The following is a 16,892-nucleotide window of genomic DNA, read 5'->3' on the forward strand; positions in this document are numbered from 1 at the left end:
CACCTGACAGAAAGATAGTCACAACCATGCAATGCTTATTCCTCTATGTGAACGGTACTAAATGCATTCATGCATTCATGCATTCGTCACCTGACAGAAAGCTAGTCAGAACCATGCGCTGCTTATTCCTCTATGTGAAAGGTACTAAATGCATTCATGCATTCGTCACCTGACAGAAAGCTAGTCAGAACCATACACTCCTTATTCCTCTGTGTGAACGGTATTAAATGCATTCATGCATTCGTCACCTGACAGAAAGCTAGTCAGAACCATGCACTGCTTATTCCTCTATGTGAATGCTATTAAATGCATTCATGCATTCATCACCTGATAGAAAGCTAGTCAGAACCATGCACTGCTTATTCCTCTATGTGAACGGTACTAAATGCATTCATGCATTCGTCACCTGACAGAAAGCTAGTCAGAACCATGCACTGCTTATTCCTCTATGTGAACGGTCATAAATGCATTCATGCATTCGTCACCTGACAGAAAGCTAGTCAGAACCATGCACTGCTTATTCCTCTATGTGAATGGTACTAAATGCATTTATGCATTTGTCACCTGACAGAAAGCTAGTCAGAACCATGTGCTGCTTCTTCCACTATGTGAACGGTACTAAATGCATTCATGCATTCATCGCCTGAGAGAAAGCTAGTCAGAACCATGTGCTGCTTATTCCTCTATGTGAATGGTACTAAATGCATTCATGCATTCATCACCTGACAGAAAGCTAGTCAGAACCATGCGCGGCTTATTCCTCTATGTGAACGATACAAAATCCATTCATGCATTCGTCACCTGACAAAAAGCTAGTCAGAACCATGAACTGCTTATTCCTCTATGTGAATGGTACTAAATGCATTCATGCAGTCGTCACCTGACAGAAAGCTAGTCAGGACCATGCTCAGCTTATTCCTCTATGTGAACAGTACTAAATGCATTCATGCATTCATCACCTGACAGAACGCTAGTCAGATCCATGCACTGCTTATTCCTCTGTGTGAACAGTACTAAATGCATTCATGCATTCGTCACCTGACAGAAAGCTAGTCAGAACCATGTGCTGCTTATTCCTCTATGTGAACAGTACTAAATGCATTCATGCATTCGTCACCTGACAAAAAGCTAGTCAGAACCATGAACTGCTTATTCCTCTATGTGAATGGTACTAAATGCATTCATGCAGTCGTCACCTGACAGAAAGCTAGTCAGGACCATGCTCAGCTTATTCCTCTATGTGAACAGTACTAAATGCATTCATGCATTCATCACCTGACAGAACGCTAGTCAGATCCATGCACTGCTTATTCCTCTGTGTGAACAGTACTAAATGCATTCATGCATTCGTCACCTGACAGAAAGCTAGTCAGAACCATGTGCTGCTTATTCCTCTATGTGAACAGTACTAAATGCATTCATCTTCTATCAGAAAGCTAGTCACAACCATGCGCTGCTTATTCCCCTATGTGAATGGTACTAAATGCTTTCATGCATTCGTCACATGACAGAAAGCTAGTCAGAACCATGCACTGCTTATTCCTCTGTGTGAACGGTACTAAATGCATTCATGCATTCATCACCTGACAGAAAGCTAGTCAGAACCATGCACTGCTTATTCCTCTATGTGAACGGTACTAAATGCATTCATGCATTCATCACCTGACAGAAAGCTAGTCAGAACCATGCGCTGCTTATTCCTCTGTGTGAATGGTACTAAATGCATTCATGCATTCTTCACCTGACAGAAAGCTAGTCAGAACCATGCACTGCTTATTCCTCTATGTGAACGGTACTAAATGCATTCATGTATTCATCACCTGACAGAAAACTAGTCAGAACCATGTGCTGCTTATTCCTCTATGTGAACGGTACTAAATGCATTCATGCATTCGTCACCTGACAGAAAGCTAGTCAGAACCATGCACTGCTTATTCCTCTATGTGAATGGTACTAAATGCATTCATGCATTCATCACCTGACAGAAAGCTAGTCAGAACCATGTGTTGCTTATTCCTCTATGTGAATGGTACTAAATCCATTCATGCATTCGTCACCTGACAGAAAGCTAGTCAGAACCATGCACTGCTTATTCCCCTATGTGAACAGTACTAAATGCATTCATGCATTCGTCACCTGACAGAAAGCTAGTCAGAACCATGTGCTGCTTATTCCTCTATGTGAACGGTACTAAATGCATTCATGCATTCGTCACCTGACAGAAAGCTAGTCAGAACCATGTGCTGCTTATTCCTCTATCTTAACGGTACAAATGCATTCATGCATTCGTCACCTGACAGAAAGCTAGTCAGAACAATGCGCTGCTTATTCCTCTATGTGAACGGTACTAAATGCATTCATGCATTTGTCACCTGACATAAAGCTAGTCAGAACCATGCGCTGCTTATTCCTCTGTGTGAACGGTACTAAATGCATTCATGCATTCATCACCTGACAGAAAGCTAGTCAGAACCATTTGCTGCTTATTCCTCTATGTGAACGTTACTAAATGCATTCATGCATTCGTCACCTGACAGAAAGCTAGTCAGTACCATGCGCATCTTATTCCTCTATGTGAACGGTACTAAATGCATTCATGCATTCATCACCTCACAGAAAGCTAGTCACAACCATGCACTGCTTATTCCTGTATGTGAACGGTACTAAATGCATTCATGCATTCGTCCCCTGACAGAAAGCTAGTCAGAACCATGCACTGCTTATTCCTCTATGTGAACGGTACTAAATGCATTCATGCATTCATCACCTGACAGAAAGCTAGTCAGAACCATGCACTGCTTATTCCTCTATGTGAACGGTAATAAATGCATTCATGCATTCGTCACCTGACAGAAAGCTAGTCAGAACCATGTGCTGCTTATTCCTCTCAGTGAACGGTACTAAATGCATTCATGCTTTCATTTTTTAACTTCCCCACAACTGACCATCAGCTGCCATCAGCTCCTTTCCTCATTCGCTAAATCTACCAGACCTGCCTTAGCCTTATCCAGGCTCAGCTTTACCCATGCTCATGGCTGGTGAGGGCATGGAGGACATTGGTTTGCCATCATAGTGCTGTCATGGATTATGCCATGATCCCAACATCATGTAAGAACTGTGTGAGCTCTGCTGCAGATGCCTATGGACTCTGCATGCAGCCTTCCTTCCCTGCACGTCCTCCTGACAAAGTGAGCATGGAAATCCTTATACTCTTTGTGCTGCTATTGCAATAAGCCTAGGCTGCCTCCTTCAGCCTAGAATGAGAGAACCCATATTGGCAGCTGACACTCATAAGCACCCACCCAGTCCCTCCATTGTCCATGCCGTTAGTCAAACATTAATCATCTGGGACCCAGTAAGCGCTTTATCCCTCTGTACCACGGCAACAAGTACTTCTTTTTTGCCTTTAAACCTTAATATACTTTTTATTTTTTGATTTGCCATGATTTCATAGTTCAAAGGGTAGAATTATTTTCTGTATGTTTCATTCTGTATTTTATTTTTCGTACCCACATAATGCCTGTTTACATCATTTTGCAGAGCTTAATATTCTGAAACCAAAAGTCAGTCAATGAAAGCTCACTTTCTGAGAGTATATAATTTTGTTTTGCTTTGTTATGTTCAATTACTAGTCTGACTGGATTACTCTGGTCCTGTTACATCTCAGTGTTAGCAGTTATGGAACCTTCTACAGCTAAGATCCATCTTTTCTTAAAAGTAATGTCATTTTTGCAGAGCCTTTCTCTCCTGGTTATTACTGCAGATGGGCCCAAGTGATAGCCTGGTCACCAAACATTTGAAAAATTAATGCATAAATAAAAGTTTCTTTAAGTTTTGTTTTGATTAATGAATTCTTATCTACCCTGTGTATTAATGTATCCCTGACTACAGCCCAGAATACCTGTACCTGTGATTGATTAGTGAGGCTCTGAAGAGCTGGACAGGGTGAAGGGTGGGAGTGAATGAATGGCTTATGCCAGTTCAGCCATCCCAGGGGGAGGGAGATGGTGATACCAGTGGGATGACTGCTTCCAAGCAAGCAGATGTTTGCACATTTGCAGTAGACATAGAACTGACAGACATGGGCATTACAGTCCCAAGTACGTGACTAGCTATGAGGAAGACATGTGTGTGGGAGGATGCACAAACCATATGGTGAGCATAGAACACTTTTGAGTTTGACACAGGTGTTAGTGTTCACCACCAGGGCTGATGTTATTGTCATTCATGTCAAAAAGCTCACTGGCTGCTTGCATGACTGATTGCATGAACAGGTCTCACCCATGAGGTTAAACAGGACTGAGTGATAGTGATGCCTGATGGTCAAAAGGAAGCGGGGGGGGGCATAGCATCTTCCAATATTTCTTGAGTTCAAGTTGCTATTTATAAAACAGAAATCCACAGCTAGCCCCCATGGCACAAAGAAGTAAAGCCTGACTGTGACCCACATGACCTTTGTTTGATTAGTAATACATGCACTGGAGGGTTGAGGACAGGAAAATTAATGTGAACAGCTGCTGTTGGCTTACTTATCCTGGTGAGGGGGCAGCTATGGCTCACCATCTAGAAGGAGCACTTGATGTTGCACCTACAAAGTATGAGTCCGGCAAACACACACTGCCATGTAGCATAGCTGCAAGCTGGGAAGTCATGTGTGGTAGAACGTATGCTTCCACAAGTGCTAGAGTGCTAGTAGAACTCAGGGAGATGCTGCAGGATTTAGGGCTTTACAGAGCAAGAAACGTTAAGCTGCTCCACTGGATATAAAGCTGGCTCACTCCCTTCAACCCAACTATTTCTAGAAGTGGGACAAATGAACTGATGGAATACCCAGGAAGGTAAGATTTGATCATGGGCTCTTTTCAAGTCCTGGTATGCCTAGCCATCTTCCTTCAGTGGAATGAATGGTTTGATTGGGTAAAGGTAGAGGAGACATTGGGCAAATCCAATGAAAGCAAGGGTTGGAGAAAGGTGGGTAAAAAGAGATTCATGGCTGACCAAGTTTGCAGACGACTGCAAGCAGGGCGCAGTCATCAATTTCCCAAGTGATGCGGACGTCCACCAAGAGAGTATCACCAAAACAAATGAATGGTGCCAGAAACATGGTCTCAAGCTGAATGCCAACAAATGCATCATCATCCGCTTTGGGGAGAGTGACATCCTCAGAAATTATCACATTAATAACAATGTCCTAAGCACACAATCAGTAGTGAGGGATTTGGGCACCCAGGTTGATAGCAACCTGACTTTTTACCACCATGTTGCTTCCATTGTATGGAAAGCTTTCTACATGACCCACCTCATAACTAAGGGTATCTCATCCAGGGACAAAGAGGTCATAACATCCCTGGATTCTTCCTTTATATGGCCAATTGTTGAGTACAACGCCCCCTTCGGCATGTACCTCGCAAAGCACATACAGCAGCTGGGGAGACTACAGAGGTTCCTCACCAGGAGAATCCAGGATCTCAAACATCTACACCACACAGATAGGCTAAAAGCCCTGTACCTCTGCTCAGTTTAATACAAACTCCTCAGAGGTGACCTCTGTCTGGCATACAAAGCAATCTCAGACCCCACCTTGATGGGACTGCTGCATATCCGCAAGTCAAGCTCCACTCAAGTAACCCGTACTTGCAACCTCAACCTGGTCTGTGATATCAAAAAGGACTTGTTGGTGGGACAGATTTGTATCCCAGAGACTCCCCGATCTGTGGCATAGACTCCCTCTCCATGTCAAGCAGAGTACCTCATTACCCCTTTTTAAGCGCAGCCTGGATAACTGGATTGGAAACAGAAGATACGCCCCTGGGATTCCACCTGTTTCCCTGCTGAACAAGGTCTTTGGGTGCTAACTTGTCTAACCATGGGCTAAACTCTTGGCTAGGCTTATAAGGGCCTTAGGGCCAGTAGCCTAATAACCTCCTATGATCCTATGAGCAGTAATTAAACAACAGAAAGTACATAGGTTGGATTATCTTAAATTTGTAAAAGTATAACATGCATCTTCCTGAATATAGAAGCCATGTTCTGATTTCCTGTACTGAAGATTCTTACAGATATCCACCCATTCATCTGTACATCCATTTAGTACTTACCCATTTTAGAGTCAAGGAGCTGAAGCCTGTTCTGGCAATCACTGGATGTAAGACTAGAACAAATGTTGGAAGGAAATCTGTTCCATCAGAGAGCACTTCAGTCACAGAGCAGACTATCTGGAGTTCACCTACCACACGTCTTTGAGATGTAGTGGAAAGAAGAAGATACAGCAGCCAGACATTTGAGCTGTGCATTTAACCTTTTACATTATCTAAAATGGTTCCAGAAACAAAGGAAATGGTCTTGTTATGCCTGTATCTAACGAAAGTGATAACCCATCTACAAACGTCTTCAGACAGATCTCCATACTCTCTGCACTAGTTAAGTTGCTAGAAAAAGCTGTGGATGAACATGTTAAGGAATTTGTAAATAAACGTAGCTCTCTTTCTATGGCACAGCTGGGTTTTCAGAATAGCATGCAGTACACATACAGCCCTCTGGACCTCGACACAGTGATCTGCTATATGCAAAGAGACCTTCTTATTGTTGCTGTCTTTCCGAACTTGTACAGGTCTTTCCTGTTTTTTTATTCTTTTTTTTTCTTTTAATCTCTGGCTCTTATTTTAGTAACTGATGATTAATGGATTTGTGGAGTTGTTCGATGACATATGATGTCATCATTGTTATTATCATCACCATCGTCATCATCAACCTCCTTTTTGCCATTTTTGCATGAGGTTGGAGTGTTGCCTCAACATTAGGCAATGGCATATTACTTTGAGTTCGGCCCTTAATAAACTAGATGGTTTGGACATGAACCCTGGATAAACCTAAAAAAAGGTTCACTTTGATCAAAGTGAATCTTTTTTTAGGTTTATCCAGGGTTCATGTCCAAACCGTCTACTACTTAGTTCAGAGTTCCATCCTGGCTGTCAAATTCATACATACATGGTTAAATACATGCATACATAGATACATAAGTAAGCAAATAACTAGCTAGATAAATACTTACTGAGGAAGATGAAGAGTGAATAAAAAGGATGGAAAATTCCGTTGCATTCTGTGCAAGGGAGGGTTGCAGCAGTAAGGAACAATTTGCTTATTAGAGTTTTGGACTTCTTGTGTCATTCACCATTGCTGCATTTCTCAGTCTGAATGACTCAGTGGTAGTTGATGTAAATAAGTTATCATGACAGAAAAAACAGGCTTGTATCAATGCAGGGGCTGATGTTTAAATCTTTACAGCATGGAAAACTTGGTTCACCGTCTTCAAAAGATGCTGAGAATCAGATGCTCTGTGTAGTATTCGTGGTATCATTACTGGTTCAGTTGAACTAGGCCGAGTATGACCTTACCAGTTTGTGATGTTCAAAAGATATGGGCTGTATTTACGAGTCTCGCTAACAAACAATTTAAGCAGAACTGAGAATGAGGAAGTTAAAAAGTCAGATTTTGATGTTAAAATGCAGACAGAAAAGACCTCTATATCCATCCATCCACAACCCCCTTTTCTCATTTTTGCAAATGGGCTTGGGGTGTCACTTCAACAGTGACCATCATCTGGAGCCAAGGTTTACTGCAGAGCGAGGCTAGCCCTGCTGCAGTATTTCTTCTACACCATGCACTTGCATGTACACTCATACCTATGGCCAGCTTAGAGCATCCAATCCACCTACTGCATGTCTCTGGAATGTGGAAGGAGACTGAAGCACCCTGACATCTCCTTCTAAAAGTACCAATATCCAAGGTTTTGTAGTTTGTAAGATGAAACCAATAATTTTGCTTAAATTGGATTGATGAAAGAGACTGAAGGTGTAAGGGAGAAGAAAGGGCTTAGTTAAGAATATTCGGAATTCAGGAATATATGTTGGCTGTGCCCTCATTATGTGGGAGAATGTAGTAGGTGACAGTGTCGTGGAGATCATGGGACATGGTATTTGGTATGAATAGGATAGGAGACAGTAATGTGAAAAGAATGTTTGATACATAAAGTGTCTCTTTCATACATATGGGACTGGAAGAAATGCACCTGTCGGGTATGAAGGAGTTTCCATTGAAATGTTCCTTTCCTGAAGTCAGTACATGGCAGTTTCTGCAGTTGTGAATTTGTCTGTGAACTGCATTTAGATCCACAGAAGAATGGTGGTCAGTGCATCTCTGGTGAGTCAAATTTTGGCCATCACGTTGGAGCAGTCTGTCACCAAAAGGCTGTAAAGATGTGTTAACACTCAGCAGTTGATTTTACCAACCTCCTTGGAGACTTGGGCTCACTGTACTACATTTTACATTACATACTGAACAAGATACGTACACACATAGATAGATAGATAGATAGATAGATAGATAGATAGATAGATAGATAGATAGATAGATAGATAGATAGATATGTACAGTGGATATAAAAAGTTTACACACACATGTTAAAATGCCAGGTTTTTGTGATATAAAAAATGAGACCACAATAAATCATTTCAAAACTTTTCCCACCTTTAATGTGACCTATAACCTGTACAGTTCAATTGAAAAACAAACAACTCTGTTGGGGGATATAAAAAATAAAAAACATACAATACACTGGTTGCATAAGTGCACACCCTTAAACTAATACTTTGTTGTGTGTGCACACCCTTAAACTAATACATTGTTGGAGCACCTTTTGATTTAATTACAACATTCAGTCTTCTTGTGTAGAGGTATATTAACCTGGCACATCTTGACTTAACAATATTTGCCATCTCTTCCTTGCAAAAGCACTACAAATCTGTCAGATTGTGAGGGCATCTCTTGTGCATGGCCCTCTTCAGGTCATCCCACAGATTTTCTATTGTATTTAGGTCTGGGCTCTGGCTGGGCCATTCCAAAACTTTAATTTTCTTCTGGTGTAACCATTCTTTTGTTGATTTGGATGTATGCTTGGGGTCATTGTCATGTTGAAAGGTGAAATTCCTCTTCATCTTCAGTTTTCTAGCAGATGCCTGAAGGTTTTGGGCCAAAAGTGACTGGTATTTGGAACTGTTCATAATTCTCTCCACCTTGACTAAAGTCCCAGTTCCAGGTGAAGAAAACCAACCCCAAAGCATGATACTGCCACCACCTTGCTTCACCATGGGGATGGTGTTTTTTTTGGTGATGCAAAGTATTGTTTTTGCACTAAACATACCTTTTGGAATTGTGGCCAAAAAGTTCAACTTTGGTTTCATCAGGCCATAACACATTTTTCCACATGCTTTTGGGAGACTTGATGTATTGCTTTGCAAATTTTAGCTGGGCCTGGATGTTTTAGTGTGTAAGAAAAGGCTTTCGACTTTCAATGGAGAATATGGGAGATTGTTGTCACATGTAGTACACAACCAGTACTTGCCAGAAATTCCTACAGCTCCCTCAGTGTTGCTGTAGGTCTCTTGGCAGCCTCCCTGACCAGTTTTCATCTTGTCTTTTCATCAATTTTGGAGGGATGTCCAGTTCTTTGCAACATCACTGTTGTTCCATATTTTTGCCACTTTTTGATGACTGTCTTCACTGTGTTTCATGGCATATCCAGTGCTATGGAAATTTTAATTTTTTTGTACCCTTCTCCTGACTGATACCTTTCAACAATGAGATCCTTTTGATGCTTTGTAAGCTCTCTGCAAACCATGGCTTTTGCTGTTGTAGGCAACTAAGTAAATGTCAGGAAAATCCTACTAGGATAGCTGAACTTTATTTGGGGTTAATCAGTCTCGTTTACTGATGGCAGGTGTGTATCCAAGAAGACTGAATGCTATAATTAAATCAAATGGTGCTTCAGCAAAGTATTAGTTTAAGGGTGTGCACTTTTGCAACCAGTGTATTGTACATTTTTTTTATTTTTTTATATTGTTTTCCCCTAATAGATTTGTTTGTTTTTCAATTGAATTGTACAGGTTATATGTCACATTAAAGGTGGGGAAAGTTTTGAAATTATTTATTGTGGTCTCATTTTTTTATATCACAAAAACTTGGCATTTTAAGAGGGATGTGTAAACTTTTTATATCCACTGTATCTGTCTATCTATGCATACACTACTGCATATAAAATATAAATTGGAAAAATACAGATGCCGATTTTATAAGTACAATAAAGGCATTTATGGGAGTGCATGGTACAGATATTACTGGATTCCCAGGGATTGTAATATATTCACTATCCAGGCTCATGCCTTACAACACCTCTGGATGTGTGGTAATAGCCGTATAATGCATACCCCTCATGTCGTTTGGCACACTTAAAATGCTGCAATGATGCAATTCTGCTCTAGCCACTGCTCAGTATGGCTAGTTTTACTGCATGTTATAACACTATATTAAAATGTTTGCATTAATTACATGTAGTCTTACAAATGTGCTGTTATTCTGTTTGTCATAACCAATTCCTAAGTAGGTATTGTTTGGCAATAGATGCTAACCCTATTGATGTTCCAAAATAAATGTTTAAGAAGTTGATGAAGCATTTGCCTTAGATTTGCAGAACACTCGATATAAACTTACAGGTGTGGTGCACTTTCCAAGTTATGCTGTCATTAGGTTACGTGTTACTTGCCTTTTGCAGTATCTCACCGTTCTGTTTGTTGATTTGCTAATTTTAAGCATCTACAGCCACTCAAAAAATGAAGAAGCGCTTGGTATACTGTCTTTCTGCTGAGTGTGTTTATTTAAAAGTAGTTCAATTCTATTACCTACTACTGTTAACAGTCCTGCATTTATTTTAAAGATCTTGACATTAAATTATGTATCTGCTGTGAAAGAAGAGCTCATAGCCTACTGTTCCGGAAAGATTGGGCTCTTATTGTTCTTTTTTGTTATATTTTTCCAACAGAAAACAAAATTTGTTAGCCACAGAGAGCAGCCCTCTGACAAGACTGAAGTAACCGTTGGCATGGCATCAGCTGCCAGAAATGAATTAATCCCAGTCTTTGTAGAAGAACCAGAAACTTCCGTCAGCAGTGACTTTCCAGAAACTGATGCTGATGATCTTTTCCAAATGCCAGACAAAAGTTCTTGGGATCCATCAGTCTCAGGAAAAAGAGAAGAGCAACATAAGGATGAAAAAGACGGGCAAAGCAGCTGCGTACCTGACGTTGTGATCACAGAAGCAGATGAAGTGGGTGACAGATAATATCTAATGTAAAATTCCTTCTCATCTCGTGTGATTTGTAATTTTAGATGTTAGATGGTATGCAGTGAGCCATTTTTCTCAAACCATTGTTCTTCCTAATTAATATTGCTGTTATCTTTATGTTTGCTTTATGCCTCAATAAATGATGTGTCTTCTTTCTGCGCATTTTTAATGGAGGCCTGACATCTGAAGTTAGATTCCTCATTAAAGTGTCACGTAATGCTAGAGTTTAATTTCTCGTCTCTGAGAGGCTTCTCATTGTACTTTTCCAGCCATTATCCTGAGAAGCATTTCTAAAGCCATTTGGGATGCATAATGCATGTCACATTATTTTCCTATAACTAGAGATCAGGCTTCTAATAAAGTGCCCTGCTAATCTGCCCTGATTTGTTAAGATGTATGAACTGTTTCTTGTTGTCAATGTCATGTAAAAAACCTGCCCAGTAAATTGCTACTGGTAATCTCATTTTCACTTCTCATTAATTATTTCCATTTGCGATCTCAGAATATTTTTTATAGTTTGCATGTATAATTTAGGGTACACTTATCTGCCATAACTTTATCAGTAATGATCCAAGCACAACAGATCATGTTTTAAGTAAATATTGTCTGTGATTACTGAAAGTAAAACCCCATAGCCTGATTTGAAAGTAAAACCTCATAGCCTGCTTTTTCTTTTTGTACATTATTATGGCCTGAGACTGAAACAGGTCAGATTTGGTCAGTGCTCTACCTTGGTAAAGAAATTTAAATAAGCAAACAAACAAATTCATTAATTCATTATCTTTGTAGCTAACATTAAAATGTATTTATTTCATTAGTTACACAGGTAGATAGGCTGGTACAGGGATCTTTTCAGTCTTGACCTCGGCTGTAAGCAGTACACTGTTCAGATATTGCGACATGCAAAAAATAAGAAAAAAATAAGAATACAGGTATTTGAAAAACAAAGAATATTGACGTCTACATGAAGAGAATAGACAAGTATGTATATGGGAGACAGCAGACACAAAGCTGCAATAGATTAAAAAGTTAATACAGACCACACAGGCATTAAAAAAGAGTATGCAGGCTTAGTTAAGCTGACATTCAAGATAATTTATCATGCATTTTGAAGATTTTTACAGAGATTATGCATCATACATCTTGTAATAGTTTTGCAGACAATTCTTCACTACTACAATGAAACAGCCATTGCCCCCTTGGTAGTTATTAGTTAATACTGCTGTTTAATTGACAGCCGGCTAATTTATCAGCATCTTAATCCCACTTTCCAACGATCCTGTTTGTTAACGGGAATATAACTCTTGTATCTGATTGGTTACTTCATTTTTCTTTCATGAGTCTATGAAGTGTAAAGCAGGTAGTACAAACGGCCACAGAGAGCGATACAGACTAATAAACTAGTCTGAGTTGCAAATGCATAAGTATTTGATATGTGTTGTAGAAGTATTGTCTTTTTGTTAGCAGTTTAGTGCCTTACTAGTCCAGGTAACCACGTTTCATGTTTAAATTGTTGTCTGTTAATATATGAGCTTTATCATTACCCTGGAAAAGAAAAAAGAAAAACAGTAAAAGAGTAGTTAAGGAAGCTAAGAATGGATACAATATATTGCCAAGAGTATAGGATGTCCAAAAATCATGTAAGACAAAGGAATACATTTTGGGATGAGGCGTTGTTGTACAGCTTCTAATCCAAGCTGAGAGGGGGTTATTGTTGGGAGTTAGGGCATCCCTAGGCTGAATGTTGATTAATAAAATGAATGACAGGACTGGAATGTGCATGATCAGGGTCTGGTCTGCCTTAGAGAGACCCATTATGCTTTGGCCAATTTATGGTCCAAACAAGAACTGACAAGTTTTTTTCTCAATTTATTTGGCTCAGTTGAGGCAGCAGAGAAAGACAAGGGAAAATAATAGTACTGCAAGGCTTCGATGTGGGGCTTATTTCAGCAAGGGATAGAATCAATGTGGGGCTTATTTCAGCAAGGGAGAGAACCAATGTGGGGCTTATTTCAGCAAGGGAGAGAACCAATGTGGGGCTTATTTCAGCAAGGGAGAGAACCAATGTGGGGCTTATTTCAGCAAGGGAGAGAACCAATGTGGGGCTTATTTCAGCAAGGGATAGAACCAATGTGTGGCTTATTTCAGCAAGGGAGAGAACCAATGTGGGGCTTATTTCAGCATGGGAGAGAACCAATGTGGGGCTTATTTCAGCAAGGGAGAGAACCAATGTGGGGCTTATTTCAGCAAGGGAGAGAACCAATGTGGGGCTTATTTCAGCAAGGGATAGAACCAATGTGGGGCTTATTTCAGCAAGGGAGAGAACCATCCACAAAGAGGGAACATCACCTAAGAGCAGAGCAATTGAAAGAAGAAGAAGCAGGTCAGTATTTAGCTTTGGTTGGTATACGGAGATAATTTCATCCATTAGGAATAGGTTGTACATACACTGGGAATTATATCCAGTTACATGCTGAGTGCTATCCAGTTGGATAGATTACATATTAGCCTCGTAGTTCTTAATGCGGTCCATTTGTGACTCTGACATTCTCCTAACCATGTGCATATCTTTCAACCTCTTAGTGCAGGAAATCTGGACAAAGCCTAACATAATGGGATGACAAAGGCCCATAGACAGGAACACATTTTAAATATTGTTCTTATAAATATAGAAAGTTGCTAGAATAACAGGATTTGTGTTAGCATGCATTTGCATTTTCTGAAGGATATGAAGTCTGAAACTCAAATCCATGTCATTTAGCGACTTTAATCCTTAGATCATCCCAGTGGTTTGTCAAAAAAGAAATTATGAGTAACAGAACAAACATATGAGGCAAAAATCTGTACATTCTGCAGAAATCTGTACAGTTGAGAGATATTTATTTGTCTATAAAGTGGTCATGACATGTACAGCCCCCCTAACCTCTGCATATAGTAAAATTTTGGAGGATGGACCCATTACATTTAAAACATGGGTAGATCATACAAGTCTTGTTTATGTATGGTGGGAATCTTTCTAACTGTTGTTAACCTCAGGGTGCAAAAGTGAGCTAACATCACTCTGATGACGAAGTAAGATGATAAAAAACTGGGGGGCACGGAGGCAACAAAATGTTAGGATTAGAAAAAAATGCAAGCCCCACCCCCAGGATGATCTGACTGTATAAGGAAATGCATAAATAAGAAATGTTAGCATAGAAAGAGAGGCCAATGGTATCTCAAAAGAGCCATTATGGTTAGCGGGGAAAAAAGAAGGAAACCTGGTAGGGCACTAGCCTGCGGAATAAAGACCCAAATAAGTCAGATAGTTATTTTAGATGGAATTGGAAGGGGTAGCTGATGATCACTTTAAAGAGATTAACTTAGCATTTTACAGGTTCTATATTACTTTATATGAAGAGATGCAGAGACCCCCCCCCCCCGAGGCGATGGCTGCAGTGAAAAGATGAAGAGGTACTTACATGATGCCAAGCTATCCAAGAATGAGGAAGCTCAGAAGCAGGCATTACATACTCCCATAAGCATGAATAAGGTTCAACGAGCGATGTCCACTTTTCAAAATAGGAACTCTCCTGACCCAGGTAAGCTGAACTGGGAGCTGCACACTGTTCTAGAGGATAGAATAATCGAAGGGCTAATGCCTTTATATTCACAATTTCGGTCAAGATGGAAAATGAATCATTCATCTAATACCTGCATAACCACAGTCCATGATAAGCCAGGTAATATATAACATGTTTATAATTAGAGAACATCTCTTTGATAAACACTGATGTGTATATATTCAAAGATCAGAGCAGACAGATTTATAGCAATCTTTCTTGGTCAAATATCCAACACAGACAGGGGCAGAGCAGTGCCAACCATCTGCATGCACATCAGATATACTTTCAAAGGCCTTTGATTTCATCCATTGGGCTTACCTGTGAGACATTGTGGGGGTAATGTCCTTTTCAATGGAGTATGTTTCAGCAGTCCAGACCTTATGTTAGAGCCCTAATGTCTGTATTCTCACAGATGGTGTGTTACCCCTGGAGGTCCCAATAATAAGGGAACAAACTCAGAGTGCCCTCTGTCTATTATATTGCTCCTGTTGGTATCAGGGCATTGATCATGGTGTTGAATTATAAGCAGAGTATGAATGGCTAGTTCCTTTTTGGGGTGGAACTAGGACCATCATGTTTTTGAATGACTGAATCATATTAACTCACAACAACTAAAAATGTTTGGTGTACTGTTGGACCTTAATATGAATATAGCCAAAACTGAGCTATTCCCAGCAAACCTGCTAGCCATATCCTAGAAACAACAAAATATAGACATCCCCTTTGCTTGATTGGGGAAGAACCAAGGATAACTAGGCACAACCATATACTCTAACCTGCAGACTATGCTAAATATTAATTTTAAGGAAATATGGGACAAAGTTTGTGAGTAGATGGAAATATGAAAGAAACTAAGCAGCATAACTGTCATTGTGACTAATATGTTCACTCTCCAAGAGGCCTTGGATGGCACCTATAATAGGTCCCTGGCACTCCCTGTATCATACCCATATAGTGCTTAAAGATTTATATAAAGCTAGGAGAATATTCAGGGCTCAGTACTACCCATATGGAAGAATCCCTGTTTTAAGGTAGACAGAGTATCACTAAGGGAAGATGATTGAAAAGGAATTGGAATGAAATGCTTATTGGATCTAGTATCACCTGTGTAAGGAAACAGAGTCCAAGAGAGTTCTGAGGCCCTCCAAAAAGATGGGGCTACACCACAGTTCATTCTGAAAGTATGTGACGTTAAGTTACCTAACCAATATATTCCTATTTAATAAATGCTTATAGAAACCACACTTCCTATTAAGGAATAATATAGTGGCAATTTTAGGCTTAGAAAACTCCTTAACAATGCTGAGTCTATCTAGTCTATATCTATCACCAATCTAGTCCTACACAAAAAGTTTAGACTTCAAGTAATATTTGGTTGTAATCTATGGAGTTGAAAATAGAAAGCAAAACATCTAACAGTTCCTGCAGCAAATCTGTAAGATTTACATCCTCCCCATTTGTATTTGGGAAAAACATTACATGTCCAGCAAGAATATTTGTTTGCCAAAAGCAGTGCAGAGAGGAGTTTCAGCTAGCATCTCTTGTTTTGGATGTGATTTCAATAACCCTTTCCTCAGACATGAATTTTAGGATTACCCATGTGTGTAGGAATTATGGAAGAGAATGACTGCAGCTATTTCCAGTCTGTTGAGAAGTGATATTCCTAGTACTGAAATGTCTCTCTTGGCAGCAAATGGCCTGAGCATAAAAGTAGATAGGAAAGGGGTAGAGCTTTGGCTTCTACATTTTTTCGGGTGGTGTTTCATCCATACATTGCTAGTGAATGGATATCCCCAGTAAAACTATCAATAAGGGGTAGGAGGACTGTGTCCTACTTCAGTGAACTATGTTAGCAAGGGAATCACTTCAGGAAATGAAGAACGGTAATACAAGAACTGTGGGGTCACTGCAGATGTGAGTATAACATAGATGGGCTTGTTATTTAGAGGGGCTGAAGTCATATTCTTTTAGTACCATGCAATAATTCTGCAGTAATAAAGAAACTCCATGGATATACCAGCAGGGAAAGAAGACAGTGACAGATACCAACTAATAGGAGATTCGTTGTTGTTAGAGTTTTTGTCTTGTTTACTTAGAAAATTACTAAAGTT

The 16,892-nt window shown here is 39.9% G+C and overlaps 1 protein-coding gene across 1 annotated transcript in view; it reads left to right on the forward strand.

Moving 5' to 3' along the window:
* The window catches only part of LOC122810404, a 2,461,722-nt gene that overhangs the window by 598,821 nt on the left and 1,846,009 nt on the right, over positions 1-16,892 (forward strand). Inside the window, exon 2 of the mRNA XM_044082010.1 lies at positions 10,874-11,158. Within this exon, the coding sequence (XP_043937945.1) occupies positions 10,934-11,158 (225 nt within the window). The 5' untranslated portion in view covers positions 10,874-10,933. The remainder of the gene's footprint in view (positions 1-10,873; positions 11,159-16,892) is intronic.

Source organism: Protopterus annectens, chromosome 8.part1, assembly GCF_019279795.1.
Source record: "Protopterus annectens isolate FY-2018-M chromosome 8.part1, PAN1.0, whole genome shotgun sequence".
NCBI classification, from domain to species: Eukaryota; Metazoa; Chordata; order Ceratodontiformes; family Protopteridae; genus Protopterus; species Protopterus annectens.